Below are 15,000 nucleotides of genomic sequence, written 5' to 3'. Positions count from 1 at the left end.
ATATATATATATATATATATATTAATTGAAAAAATTAGAGTCAGCAAGGAGTACGGTTGGACATTTACTTTTTAATCACTACAATTGTTTCCACGCAATGTAGTTCTCGAGGCGTGCAGATACTTGATTATGTAATGGCTTCCCTGCATTATGAGATCTAGTTGTGTTTCCTTAGGTGACATGTAAATATTGTCTCCGTAAGTTCAAATTCTCGGCTTCAAAAACATCCTCTCCGTCTATCGCCTAAATTTAGTAATAGTCACTGGATTTATCAGGGTGAGTTGTTGCTGAAGGGCCGTTGGCAAACTGCTTTGAATGTGTAGATGTAGTTTGCCAACGGTCCTTTAGCAACAACACCCTTATAAACTCAGTGACTACTACTAAATTCTGGCCATGGCAGACAGAGAAGATGGTCTTCAAGCCGAAGATTTTGAACTTACACTGACAATATTTAAATATCATCTGAGTGAACACAACTAAATCTCATAATGCAGGGAAGTGGTTGCATAATCAAGTACCTGCACGCCTCGAGAGCTACGTTGCGTGGAAAAAATTGTAGCGATTAAAAAATAAATGTCCAGTCGTACTCTTCTCTTTCTGACTCCAATTTTTTCAATTATCTATTCACACTGGACTGATGTCCAAATGCAAACCTGGACGTATGTATAATATTACTACTGGATAGAAGAGGGTAATCTGAAGGTGGACGATTTCTATACTGTCCTCTACTACATTCGTAACAGAATATACCATAACTATATATATATATATATAAAGTATAAACGAATAAAGAATAAAAGAATATATATATATATATATTCTTTTATTCTTTATTCGTTTATACTTTTCAGCTTTAAGGTTGTGGTCATGCTGGAGCCCTGACAGTGTAATCACCTTTTCAATAGCCAATCTTATGTGATTGGTTTTTGGCGAAGGGAGAAGTTTCATACGACTACCCTCTTTCGAGTTTCCTGCCTTAGTATAGATTCATCTGGAACCGTGAATAGTAAGAGGTCAAGTTGTTTCTTGAAAACACCTAATCCTATTCAATGAAGATCCCTGAGTTGTTTTCGAAAGGCGTTAAATAGCCGTGTGCCCTTGACTCCCAAGCTATTGCAGTACACGGTCCTTACTCTAGACGGGACAGCTGGGACCTTCGGAACAGTGCAGTGTGTGGATGTATACATATGTATACGTGTAGCGCTGTGTATGCGAGCTCGTCAGTCTGTATGTCTATAATTGCCCTACTTACAAAGGCATCGACCAGTTTTTTTTTCCAGACAACCACTTCCCCATACTTATCTAATAATCTACCCTAACAAGACCCCTTCCCTGACTGTTATCTTCCTCGTGATTTCCACAACTGACAACCGCCCATGTCCCTTCACGCCGAGCCGTCAATCATAATTAAACTTTTAATACCATAATCACGAAAACAAACATATTCTTTGTTTGTTCTTTTCAATAACTACCGCATCTTAGCACAGTCACAGAGCGGACCAGACAACACTTAATTACATTTCACCTTATCTTTTGGGGTATCCACGAACACCGCTCATTCAAAACACATTTATAATCTCTCCCCCTTGCTCACAGAAGAATGCATCTGTAGCAACCCATCCAAAAAATAAAATAAAATAAAGATTTAAAAAATCTGCAACTTTTCCCATTGCCAGTATTGTGCTTGCGATAAAACAATGTTTTTTTTACAATCGCCATGCTATCCTGTCAAGCGGAACAGTGCTATGATGTCAGTTGCATACACACACCACACACACACTCACACACACACACACACACATACATCATACATACATATACACACATGCACACACATACATACGCACATATACATATTTACATACACACATACATATATTCATACACACTCATGTATATACATACATACGCACACAGACATACATGCATACATATATGCACACACATACTAAGTTCTCGCCGTTTAAAAAAAATTTAATTTTAAAGAAGTTTAATAAAAAATAACAACTAATTAATTGATCATATATTCACCCTTGTTGTTTACAACCTCTTCCCAACGTTCAACAAGATTTTCAATACCTCGTTGGTAGAAATCACTCGATTTCGACTCGAAAAATTGATCCAACCATGCTCTCAATTCTGCATCAGTATTGAACGAAACTCCACGCATAGCATTTGAAAGAGATCAAGAGAGGTGGATATCCGTTGGTGCCACATCAGGAGAGCACGACGGGTGTGACAGAACTTCCCAGCCATGCGTTTGAATGGATTCCTTGGTCATATTGGCGATATGAGGGCGGGCGTTGTCGTGCAGCAGAAGAACTCCATGCTGCCGATTAGGCTTTTTCTCTTGAATAGCCGTGTTGAGTTGTTCAATCTGTTGAACATGGAGTTCCGCGTTGACCGTTTGGTTCCGTTCAAGCAATTCGTAATGGACAATCCCTTCCCAGTCCCACCGTACGCACAACATAGTTTTACGCGGATGAAGATCTTGTTTCACGCGCGGTGTCGCTTGTTAACCGGGGCTAAGCCATTCCTTACGCTGCTTCATATTGATGAACAGGCACCATTTTTCGTCGCTAGTAACGATTCGGTAAAGATATCGTTGCTTGTGTCCATGAGTTGAGTGGTGACGAGCAAGCAAACCAGGGGAGATTGTGGCGCGTTGATTTTTGTTGTTGTCACTTAAAGCATGCGGAACCCATGTTCCATAATTCTGAACCTTTCCCATCGAGTGAAGATGCTTCTCTATAGCAGTGTGGGAGCATTCCATTTTCTCTGCCAGTTCTCTTGTCGTTTGACGAGAATTTTCGTGCAAAAGTTGGTTTAATCGCTCTTCATCGAACTCAATTGGACGGCCAGAACGAGGTGCGTCTTTAAGGTCAAAATTTCCATTTTTGAACTTGACATACCTTTCACGAGCGGTTCTTTCAGCTATGGCACCTTCTCCATACACAGCACAAATGTCACGAGCAGCTTTTGCGGCCTTAGAACCTTGATTAAAAGCAAAAAGAAGGAGGTGTTGAAAATGCTCCTGAAAATAAACAAATATTAACTAAAATTAACTAGAAAAAAAAAATAGATTCCAAAATGATTCAAAAATAGAATTCTCGAAAAAATTAGATTCCAAAATTTAAAATCGCAATAAATTCCAAAATTTAAATAAACGGCGGTAACTTAGTTGCCAAACCAATACATACACAAAGGAGACACGATCAGAGAAAATCGAAGATGTCTTTAGCGTTTCGAGTCAATGTGTGTGTGTATGTGTGTGTGTGTGTGTGTGTGTGTGTCTGTATCTGTCTGATTGTGTGTGTCTGTATGCGTGTGTAAGTGTATGTTTGTGTGCGTGTGTATGTGAATGATAGTGTATGTGAGAGTGTGTGAGTGTGTGTATGTGTAATTGTGTGTGTGAGCGCGCGCGCGTACAATCACAAATAGCCAACTGAATATGCAACGAGTCCTCAAGGTCGCACATGGATACGAACACTGCACCCATTGAACTGCACTCAGTAGACTCTAGATCCAAGCGAATTGCGGGTTCCGTGGTCGGTGAATGATAAACAAATAACGGCGGATGGATTGTGGATCCCTACAGCTGTTTCAGACGTGTTTTCTTTTAGTGATGAATAGAATAGTTACATCATTAAAAAAAAACTACTTTCGTCGGGTGAATCAAACATTTGAAACATAGGCTTAGCAGCCCTTTCTGTTTGTTTTCACTGTCCTGTTTGTGTTATCTATTTTCACCCTCCGCAAAATCCTAAATTTTATTCAATTTGCTTTGCGGGAGCCACTGTTTTATCGAAAGCGTATATTGTTCTTAACTGCTCGAAATACGAGACTTGAAAAACAGCCAACAACTGATGAAGGGTCGTTCTTTATGTTGTTTGTTTTGTTTTCCATGTGTGTTTTTCGTTGTTCGAAAGAATAGTTCATATTCCATATACTTGTGCTTCGTACATTTTTGTTGTACACGTTTCGTAATGTCCTGTGCCCATATATGCCATATATATATATATATACACGTATAGATGTAAGTATGTACATATACGTATGTATATATGCATATATATATATATATATATTATATATATATATATATATATAAACGGCAGTTTGTCTGTGCGTGTTTCTGTGTGTCTGTTTGCTTGTACCCTCACCCTGACCACGGCTTTCAACCGATTCTGATGAAACTTGACACACACATAGCCCAATGTCATAATTCAAAACTAACGCAGCGAAATTTTGAAAAATCCCCCAGTTCTGAAAAAAATCGATAAATTCGACATGGGTCGAGAATCAGAACACAAACCGCAAACTGTCTAGGGGACGCAACTCCACCTTTTTTAACTAAAAAAAAATTTACCATCATTTTTTTCCATTTTTTTTCTATTGTTTGATATAAACTCTCTAAAAATGCTTTATAGTTTTTTCCCTTACAAACCTGAGCAACGCCGGGCGATACTGCTAGTATATATATATATATATATATATTATTTATATTATTATATGATTAAACGCCACGCATCATCTTCCAAGTAAGTTTTCTCTCTCTCTCATTATATATATATATTTATATATATCTTAAAGAGGGTTTTCTTTCAGTTTCCACCAACCAAATCCACTCACAGGGCTTTAGTAGTCGGCCCGAGGCTATCGTAGAAGATACTTGCATAAGGTATCAGCCACGTGGTTGGGAAGCAAACTTCTTTCCATGCAACCACGCCTTCGCCTACACCCACGTCTGTATATTCAAAATTCTGTTGATTTACCAAGAAACGATAGCTCAACACATGAAAGCAGTGTATCCTATCTTTACGTCCTGATCGACTTTAAAATGTCCGTACTCCGAGTTTTGCCTTTCTACTCTTTCAGCTGACACTCAAACACCGGATGTTTGAATATATTTTAAATTATTATATGAAAGCTAATGAAGAACGTTTATCTCAAAATTATTTAAAAAATCCCTTTAGCTTCCCATCTCCTTCCTGACACTTGTGGGACTACAAAAAAAAATAGCTTAAACATCTCCGCACATTTTAATTATAGCCTCATGCAGAATCCATATTGCAAAAAAGGGAAGACACGCTAATAGCTATTCTTCTCGTGAAAACTTTTTTGCTGTTAACATTAATTCTTATTTTTCATTTTATTTTATTTTATTCTATTTTGTGAAACTATTCACTTCGAAACAAATGTTCTTTCACTGAAGCAGGTCGAAAATCAAGAACGATTTTATTTACACAAAAGATGCTTAGCTTCATGAATACAAGGAACTAATAGTTCTGTTCTTTTATTTGAACCACTTGACTTTTCTAACAAAACACGTACTTTATAATGTTGCTGAAGTTGTTGAGTCCAACGTTAAACTGTAACCTTTTTTTTTCTTTTCTTTTCTTTCAAATTTAGAAAATGGCGTCAGACACGTGTTTCTCGGTTTATCGCTTTTGCAGTTTGTTTTCGTTTTCTGATTTGTGTTGTTGTTTTCTTTCTATTCGTCCTCTTCTTCTTCTTCTTCTTCTTCTTCTTCTTCTTCTTCTTCTTCTTCTTCTTCTTCTTCTTCATTCCCCCTCCTTCCTCCTCCTCCCTCCGCCTCCTTTCTCCTCCTCCTCTTCCTCCTCCTCCCTCCCTCCTTCCTCCTCCTCTCCTCCTCCTCCTCCTCCTCATTATCATCATCATCTTCATTTTCTTCATCTTCGGTACCACCCTTATCTATTAAACCATTCGTGTTCTCTCTCCCTCTTTCTCTCCCTCTCTTTCATCGACTCTAACTACTCCACCTCTCTCTCTCTCTCTATTCCCCCTCTCTCTCTGTTTTTTCTCTCAACATTTCTACACGACCCCTTATCTTCCTACGTATGTTCCATGTTCCTTTCTCTATACTCCCATGTGCTCACCCCACTCTTTTATGTTTTCTATTTCCAGCACACACAACTACACACGCTTATCTTCGTCACCTTTATGTGCCTATTCGTCAGGTGTTGCACTAGCAGTGCAACACCACTCGACTACAAATACAGCGTTTTCATGGACGGGGGCTCCACAAGTACTAAACTCAGGGTATACAAATGGCAGACACCCAGTTCACGAGACGACATACCACACTTCACTCAGATCAGTGTGTCTCGTCATACCCCGGGTATCAGCGAATACAGTGACAACCTCACAGCTATAGCATCCTATATTCGGCCCATGATTCACGAGTCGATGGAACTCGTGCCAAAAGATCTCCACAAAATAACTCCGATATATTTCATGGCCACAGCTGGTATGTGAGTCTGGTTTATTTTTTTGTTTTTTGCTTTTTTCATTTATCTCTCCCTTCTCCCTCCCACACCGCCACCATCACCACCGCCACCATTTCCTTCACCACCACCACCACCACCAACAACAACAACAACACAACCACCACCACTACGACTACTACTACCACTACCACGACTACTGCCGCCGGCATCACCACCACTTCCGATTCCACCACCACAACTACAGCCACCACCACCACCACCGATTCCACCACCACCACCTGCATTCATCACCGTCTTTTTGCATTTTATTGATGACATCATCGAAGTTGTTTTATTTTTCCCTTGATACTCCGCATCGTACTCATCACTGCTGAAGCCATCACCATTATCATGAACATCAACACGATCTTCATCTTTTCTTATTCCTCCTCCCCTCCTCCTCCTCCTCCTCATCATCATCATCATCGTAATCGTTGTCGACATCATCATCATCATGATCATTATCAATATCGACAGGAAGGAAGTTGAAGAACTATCAAAGTACAAGAGATCTTGGAATGGAAATAAACAGGATGTGAGGTATGGAAAGAAAAAAAAAAGAAAAGTATCAAAACAGAAAAAATGTAAAAACATTCCTAATTATAATTAGAGCAGTAATTAGACTTATTAAAGTACAACGTATACAAAATAATAACCCCCAGGAAACCATAGCAGGGTTTACAACTCAACATTAAGTCTAGGTAAAAAAAAAGAGAAGAAAATCTAAGTCTGATAGGTACATTGCATATCTTATGGATAGTCCAGCTGACAGAGTCCACTCTCTGCATGGCACACACAATACAAACCTATAGAGTCACCCACCACTCAACATAGCTGCACATATTCAACCCAATCATAACTTATTGCTTCATAATATAACAGTGAAAATGCGTGCTATAAAATCGTGGGTTCGATTCAGGGACCGGGTAATGTATTGAGTCCTTGAACAAGGCACGTGTTCCCGCGTTGCTGCTGTCTATTCTGTTGAAATTATTACTAGCCGAGTGAGCAAATGGAGTCTTTTCTCTTTCCCTTCTGCTGTCACATCCTACATATTGTGCAGGGTTAACAGCAGAAGGGCCGAGAAGGTGCCCATGACTTCTTGCGTTTACATAGACACTTAAAGCAATTAAAGAAAATAGAGCACATGCTACGAAGTCACACATGTCAGCGATTAACGGTTTGGTTTTCATACAATGCTTGACCTTGTATCGTCGTTGGACGACGGTATTGCAGAGACAGTAACTTAAACTACTTTTGCTGTTCCTGGGTTCTTTCCAGAAGTAAGTACCTAATCCTTTAGATTTTCTGTCGAGGTTTACTCCTTTAGCACTTTAAAAAGATATGTCAATATTTTTGCAGCATCCATGGAGCTGCAGGGGATGAAAGATATTAGTTAAGTATACCTGTATGTATCTGCCTTAAGGTCCCTTGTCCCCGACTCTGGATTTTCTGCAGAAGTCTGCTCCCTTAGCCTTAGCTCAATAAATTACCTCACAAGGTAGTAGGGGTTTATTATTACAGTGAGTATGGTTTGTGCACAGCTAGTCCCACTCTTTCATCCATCAAACTGGTATTGATCTGGCGCATAAGTACCCCATGTTCAGTAGTTGTCAGGAGGCAAGATTAACGTGGAGTTATCTTCTCTTAGGTGAGTAGCTAAAGAGCTGAGAATCCTCGTCTGTCCTGGGTCTGTTAGGGTGTAAGTGACCGGCAGATAGCAACTCTGTGACATCTTAATTAATCTGTTGCTAGTATCAAAATAGACCTGGGGACAATAGTAGCAAAGAAATGGTTCCACACTCCTCAAAATCTTGTATCTCCCGAACAAGAACTCACTGCCGGAGGCATACTTGGGGCAGAACGTATCCACAACGTAACATACACAACGTAACATACACAACGTAACATACACATTACAAGATTACCCGCAAGTTACAAAATAACACCGATTTATACTCAACACTGTCACAACCCAATAAAATAACACAGCATATTTGTTAGTTATATGTAATCGATACTTCAGCACCAACAATTCGTATAGCTCACATTCTATACAATTGCCACCTAATATTATAACACGACCTACAAAATTCATTCTCAAGAATAATCCCTCTCCTTCGTTAAAACACGTCAGTTAGAGAGTACATACGAAACGTGAACTGCAGTCAGCAGAATAACACCGTTCACGTGGGGCACAATCGATGCAGCAGACAAAACACTGCAATAACAACAGAAACAATAAAACAAAAACAGAAACAAAGCACAATTGTTGTTGTAAACAAGCACACAATCATACATCCTGAATACATTCATCTCAGGATCATAGAGATGCAGTTTGTGGGGAAGTAGAGGGTAGCCATTATTATAAATAGCTAACAGTATATTATACTCAATGCAAACACATCTCGAAAAAGCAAGCTAGCTGCGGTATTCGTACGCAGGTAATATCTCTTATAGACGTACTGTGTTTAAAAACACAAATATATCAGTAGCAGGCGGAGATTGCTCACTGCTAATATACAGTGAATGCTACTGACTACACGCAACGAAGCAGAAATGCACAACTCGCATTTTCACCTCGGTAAGAATTGAGCCTAAAACGTAAAGAGCCGAAAAGTATACTGAGCATTTTGTCCAACGCTCTGACGATTCTGTCGAAAGCAATTTCAGTATTAAGAAACATAGTTCATTCCATTTGTAGTTGTTTTAGCTTGGAAGGTCAGAACTGATAGAAATGGAAATCGACATCAAAGAAAAGACCCCAAGAATATAAAATTCCAAAATCTATTATAATGTCGGTATTATCTACATTTTATTATTTGCTTTTTGCTTCCTGTAACATGTTGCTGTATTTTATTTTCCCCTATTATAGTCTAGTTTTCCATATAATATCACTGTTTAATTGTGCGCTCAAAGTAAATTCTTCTGTTTACTTATGTACTGAACGATATCTGGGTAAATTTCTTCAAGAGATACTTGACAAACCATCTATACCTGGGTACATGTCTGTCAACAACTTCCTTCTTGAATGGGCCGTGAAAGCGCAAAACTAAACTTAAAAGTGACTTAACAAATTCTATCAGGTTGTGCTATGAATTTAGACATGAACTGGGCCAATTTTGGCCCGAAATATGTCTATGGTAAATAAGTTTACGGTAGAGGATGAAATCTATAGGGTACTGCTGGGCTCCATAACAACTACTTTTACCTAGTTTTAAGAAGATGTTTATAATCAACGAGAATTTCACATCAGTTTGTAATCATACCTTTGGACCACTCTGGATAAGTCAGTGGAAGTTCCACTTCTTTGGAATAATTATATGAAGGCAGTGCTTCAGCATGGCCTTCATCATGATGATTAAAGCAAACTTAGAGAAATAAAAATAAAAATCGGTAGTTCTTCAGTGCAGTACTAACCGACCGATGGGATTAAACGATTAACTATCGCCCACAACATCATTAATTGTATATAAAATCCATCCTTCTTTTCTACTATAGACACAAGACCCGAAATTTTTGGGGAGGTGGGGGAAGTCGATTAGATCGACCTCAGAGCGCAACTGGTACTTAATTTATCGACCCCAAAAGGATGAAAGGCAAAATTGACCTCGACGGAATTTGAACTAAGAACGTAGACAAACTACCGCTAAGCATTTTGCCCGGCGTGCTAACGTTTCTTATTTCTTTATTGCCTACAAGGGGCTAAACATAGAGGGGACAAACAAGAACAGACAAACGGATTAGTTAAGTCGATTACATCAACCCCAGTGCGTAACTGATACTTAATTTATCGACCCCGAAAGGATGAAAGGCAAAGTCGACCTCGACGGAATTTGAACTCAGAACGTAACGACAGACGAAATACCACCCGGCATGCTAACGTTTCTACCAGCTCGTCGCCTTATAAAATCCATCCCTCCATATCATATACAACGCTTCATACCGTATTTGATGGTATAAAAGAAGCATCCAAGAAGAAATAATTTATGCAAAGACGACTAGTTCATATGATGGAAATATTTCCATCGGTCTTAATGTAAATATTTCCTAGGTTACTGTTTTATTGTAACTGGTATTTACTTCCATTTATACCACTTTTCTCTGTGGTTTCTAACTGGTTATTGGTAGAAATGTGTTTGAGCACGTTTAGCTGTAATTGATCAAATGGTACGTACTCTTGAGCATTGCTAGTCCTTTGTTATGATAGCTCCTTTTACAGTACAAATAATAATGATAATCCTTTCTGCTATAGACACAAGGCCTGGATTTTGTGGGGAGGGAGAAGTCGATCACATCGAACCCAGTACTTGACCGGTACTTAATTTGTTGACTCCGGAACGGTGAAAGGCAATGTTGATCTTGGCGAAATTTGAACTCAGAACGTTACGGCAGCCGAAATACCGCTAGGTATTTCGCTCGGCGTGTTAACAATTCTACCAGTTCACAGCCTTAATAATAATAATAACAATAATAATAATAATAATAATAATAATAATAATAATATAATAATAATAATAATAATAATAATAAATAATAATAATAATAATAAATAATAATAATAATAATAATAATAATAATAATAATAATAATAATAATAATAATAATAATAATAATAATAATAATAATAATAATAATAATAATAGCCATGTGTTGAGAAACACGGGTGTTTCCTTCAACATCCTTAAACAACCCTTATTCAGGGACCTTTTGAGCGGGATGGGTTACTCGACCAGAAGAAAATTCTAACTGGGCCCTACCTGCAAGGTCATATGCTGTTTATTTTGATATGAGATCACCATGTTGCGCACACACGGTTGTGATGCATGTGCCTAGTGTACCCTTATCAGACGAGTAGTCATGATGGGTATACTGGGTTTCGTATATTTTATCCCAGTGTCACTTTGATGGCACGTCCTGTTCTCTCACTCAATAACAACAACAACAACAACAACAACAATAATAATAATAATAATAATAATAATAATAATAATAATAATAATAATAATAATAATTTTATTCTTTTCTATATCATCTTTATTTTGTTTCATCGATTTTTCTCACAGGTCTGAGAGTATTAAAAGGACAAATGTCACTGAAAATTATCAGGCAGCTGAACATGTTCCTAGAAAATTCAGAAAACAACCCCTTTCTTTTCCGGCGAGGACAGGCACAAGTCCTCTCTGGTGAAGAAGAAGCGGTGTTTGCTTGGATTGCAGTCAACTACCTCCGTGGTTTCTTCCATAAACAAGAGTAAGTCACTCAGGTTGAAATAATTACTGTATCGTTTTACTTGTTTGAGTCATTAGACTGCGGCCGTGCTGGGGCACCGCCTTGAAGAATTTTTTAGCTGAATGAATCGATCCCAGTACTTATTGTTTTAAAGCGTGGTTCTTATCGGTCTGTTTTTGGCAAACCACTTAGTTACGGGGATGTAAGCACACCAACACCGGCTATTACCCGGTGGTGAAGGACAAATACAGACACAAAGGCACAAACATACACACACATATATATATGTATACGACGGGTATTGCGAAGACACACACACTGATATACATATGCTTCTTTCAGTTTTCGTCTACCAAATTCACTCACGATGGGCTTCTTTCAGTTTCCGTCTACCAAATGCACTCACAAGGCTTTGGTCGGCCCAAGGCTATAGTAGAAGACACTTACACAAGGTGCCACGCAGTGGGACTGAAGCCGGAAACATGTGGTTGATAAGCAAGCTACTTACCACACAGCCACTCCTGCGCATATTATTTTACATTTGGTATTGGTGACTTTGATTCTGATATATAATAACAATATCTTTAGACCTCTTGTAATATTTTGATGGCTTTATCTGACGAGATGGTTTTTAAAAACCTAAAACTATAAGTTTAGTCAAACGAACGTAATGAAGGACGGGGAAATATCAATCGTTCTTTTTCCGACATTATTCCAGTTTTATGTACGAGTGTGTGTACGTGTTTGTGTGTGCGTGCGTGTGTATGTGTATGTATGTGTGTGTGTAGGTGTGTGTGTACGTGCTTGTGTGTGTGTACGTGCTTGTGTGTGTGTACGTGCTTGTGTGTGTGTACTTGTGTATGTGTATGTATGTGTATGTGTATGTATGTGTGTACGTGTGGGTGTGTTTGTGTGTCTGTATATGTGTGCGCACGTACTTGCGTGTGTGCGCGTGTGTTTGTGTGCGCGCGTGTGTTTGTGTGTGCGTCTGTGTGTGTTTGTCTGTGTGCGTATGTGTGTTTGTGTATGTGTATATTTTTGTGTGTGTGAGTGTATGCGCTTGTGGGTGTGTGTGCGTCAACCAAACCAGAGCATACATACCATTTCAAGGTAAAATGTAAGTTTTTAAACTGAATTCAGTCGTAACTGTTTTATTTAATTATATTTAATTAACTTATGTCAATTATTTCTCGTTCCTAATTCCTGTCATTTCCTCTTAAGATTCTCTTGAAGAACTGCAATGAAACCAAATTTTCCAAACCAGTCATATTATGTCATTTCAATTGATAGAAGTCTTGTCTTTCAATTTTTCTCCCTTGCAATGTTCATATCTAAAGTAAAAAAAGTATCAACCAGATTTCTGAAATCAATGTAATAAAACATGAAGCGTTTTCTTTCACCCAATCAAATTTTGTCACAATTTTCAAAACTAATTTTGCTTCAAAAATTTTTTAACTTAAACGAAACTCTATAACTTCTTCATTGAATCACCAGTGCCAAGCAGTGTTTCGGAATAAACGAATCTTAGATTAATTAAAATATGTTTGTGACATTTTAACTTCTAAAATCAAATTCCCCGCAGTTACTGTGGAGGAAAAAAAGTTCTCTCTTATAGCAAAAGGCATCTCCTCTGGTGCTTCTAAACCTTTTATCATAAGAAAGATTTTTTTTCGTCCACGGTAACCGCAGTGTATTTGATTTTAAAGGTTAATACAGTTGCGGCCAAAATGTTCAGAACGGCATTGTTTTCGTCAGAAAAGTAGGTACACTTTTTTTTTTATCAAAGTTGTTTTATATTCTATAATTTTCACAGACAATAAATACGATATTATTTGTTATTGTCTGAGATTCTGGTGTAATTTGAGAGGATAATACAAAAGTTATGGATGATTTAGTGATTTACTGCAAAACCCATACCGGCCAAAATGATCAGAACGGTTGAAAAAATAACAAAATAATCAAAAATGACAGAGAATACTGGAATCATTTAATATTTAGCGTGAAGCCCTTTAGCTTCAATCACACTTTGACATCTTCGACTGCATGAGGAAACTAAATTTTCAATTTCTTGCTGGGTGATCTTATTTAATTTTCTTCCTGATGGGCATTCCATAATTGCTCGGTTGTTTTAGGATTTCTGGCTTTCGAACGTTCTCCTAGAATATTCCACACATTTTCAATAGGATTGAGATCTGGGCTTTGAGCAGGCCAATCCATAACAATAACCTTTTCAGCCTTGAGGAAGTTCATGACCACGTTAGCCTTGTGACATGGGGCATTGTCCTGCATGAATATGGGTGGTCGCTTAGTTGAATTTCTCAGCACAGGCAAGACATGATCTTTTACAAGTTGTTTATAAACTCCTGTATTTTACTTTCCAATTAATCGCACCAAAGAGCCCACACCATCTCCAGATATCATCCCCCAAACCATGACACTTCCTCCACCGAATTTAACACTAGTCTTAAGGCATTTAGTCGGCAATTTTTCACCTACTTTTCGACGAACGTACCTTTTCCCATCTGAGCCAAATAACATAAATTCATCACTGAAATGCACCGTTTGCCATTTTTCTTGAGACCACATCACATGTTCGTTTGCAAAGGTAAGACGACACTTTTTATTCTTGGAGCTGATCAGTGGCTTCACTGCAGGTGCTCTTGCTTGTAGGTCATGTTCAACTAAACGACGAGACACAGTTTTTCGAGTTTTCTTCAGTACAATGCTATTTCCCGAGAAACAGCAGCAGTTTTAAATCTGTCCTTTTTAACCAACTTTACTATAGCACGATCTTCTCTCTTGGTCGTTTTTCTTGGCCTACCTGTAGACTTTCTTGCTTCACACGAACCACAAACATCGTAGACCTTAAGAATACCATGAACAACACTTTTTGACTTGTTAACAATCTTTGCAATAGACCCAATACTCAAATTATCCTTCTTTCGAAGCTTGATAATCTGCTGACGAATTGGTAACGGAGTAAGTGGCATTATATAAACAAAGTACACTGCAGATATTCTTACTAATGTTTAGTAAACGAACCGTCAAGTAAACAAATTCAAAACATTAGAGTTCGCCGGTTCAATATACTAAAACACGGAGTAAAAGCAACCGTTCTGATCATTTTGGCCGCCATGGGTTTTGCAGTAAATCCCTAAATCATCCATGACTTTTGTATTATCCTCTCAAATTACACCAAAATCTCAGACAATAACAAATAATATCTATTTATTGTCTGTGAAAATTATAGAATATAAAACAAATTTGATAACAAATTATACCTACTTTTCTGACGAAAACAATGCCGTTCTGAACATTTTGGCCGCAACTGTATATGTCAAGGAATATAATGGATGAAAAATTGGGCACAAATTCCGAAATTTCGGAGGAAGGGTTAAGCCGATTGAATCGACGCCAGTGTTCAAGTGATACTTATTTCATCGACCCCGAAAGGATGCAAGGCCAAGATGACCTTGGT

At 38.2% G+C, this 15,000-nt stretch overlaps 1 protein-coding gene across 5 annotated transcripts in view; it reads left to right on the top strand.

Moving 5' to 3' along the window:
- Positions 1–15,000, top strand: part of LOC115216712 (ectonucleoside triphosphate diphosphohydrolase 1) — a 128,636-nt gene that overhangs the window by 101,719 nt on the left and 11,917 nt on the right. For all 5 annotated transcript variants that reach the window (XM_029786247.2, XM_036506578.1, XM_029786248.2 and 2 more), the window contains 2 exons: positions 5,929–6,271; positions 11,357–11,543. In XM_029786247.2, coding sequence (XP_029642107.1) covers positions 5,929–6,271; positions 11,357–11,543 — 530 coding nt within the window. The remainder of the gene's footprint in view (positions 1–5,928; positions 6,272–11,356; positions 11,544–15,000) is intronic.

This window comes from Octopus sinensis, linkage group LG10, assembly GCF_006345805.1.
Source record: "Octopus sinensis linkage group LG10, ASM634580v1, whole genome shotgun sequence".
NCBI lineage: Eukaryota > Metazoa > Mollusca > Cephalopoda > Octopoda > Octopodidae > Octopus > Octopus sinensis.
Note: the sequence above shows the minus strand (reverse complement) of the source record. Positions and strands in the feature narration are given on the sequence as shown.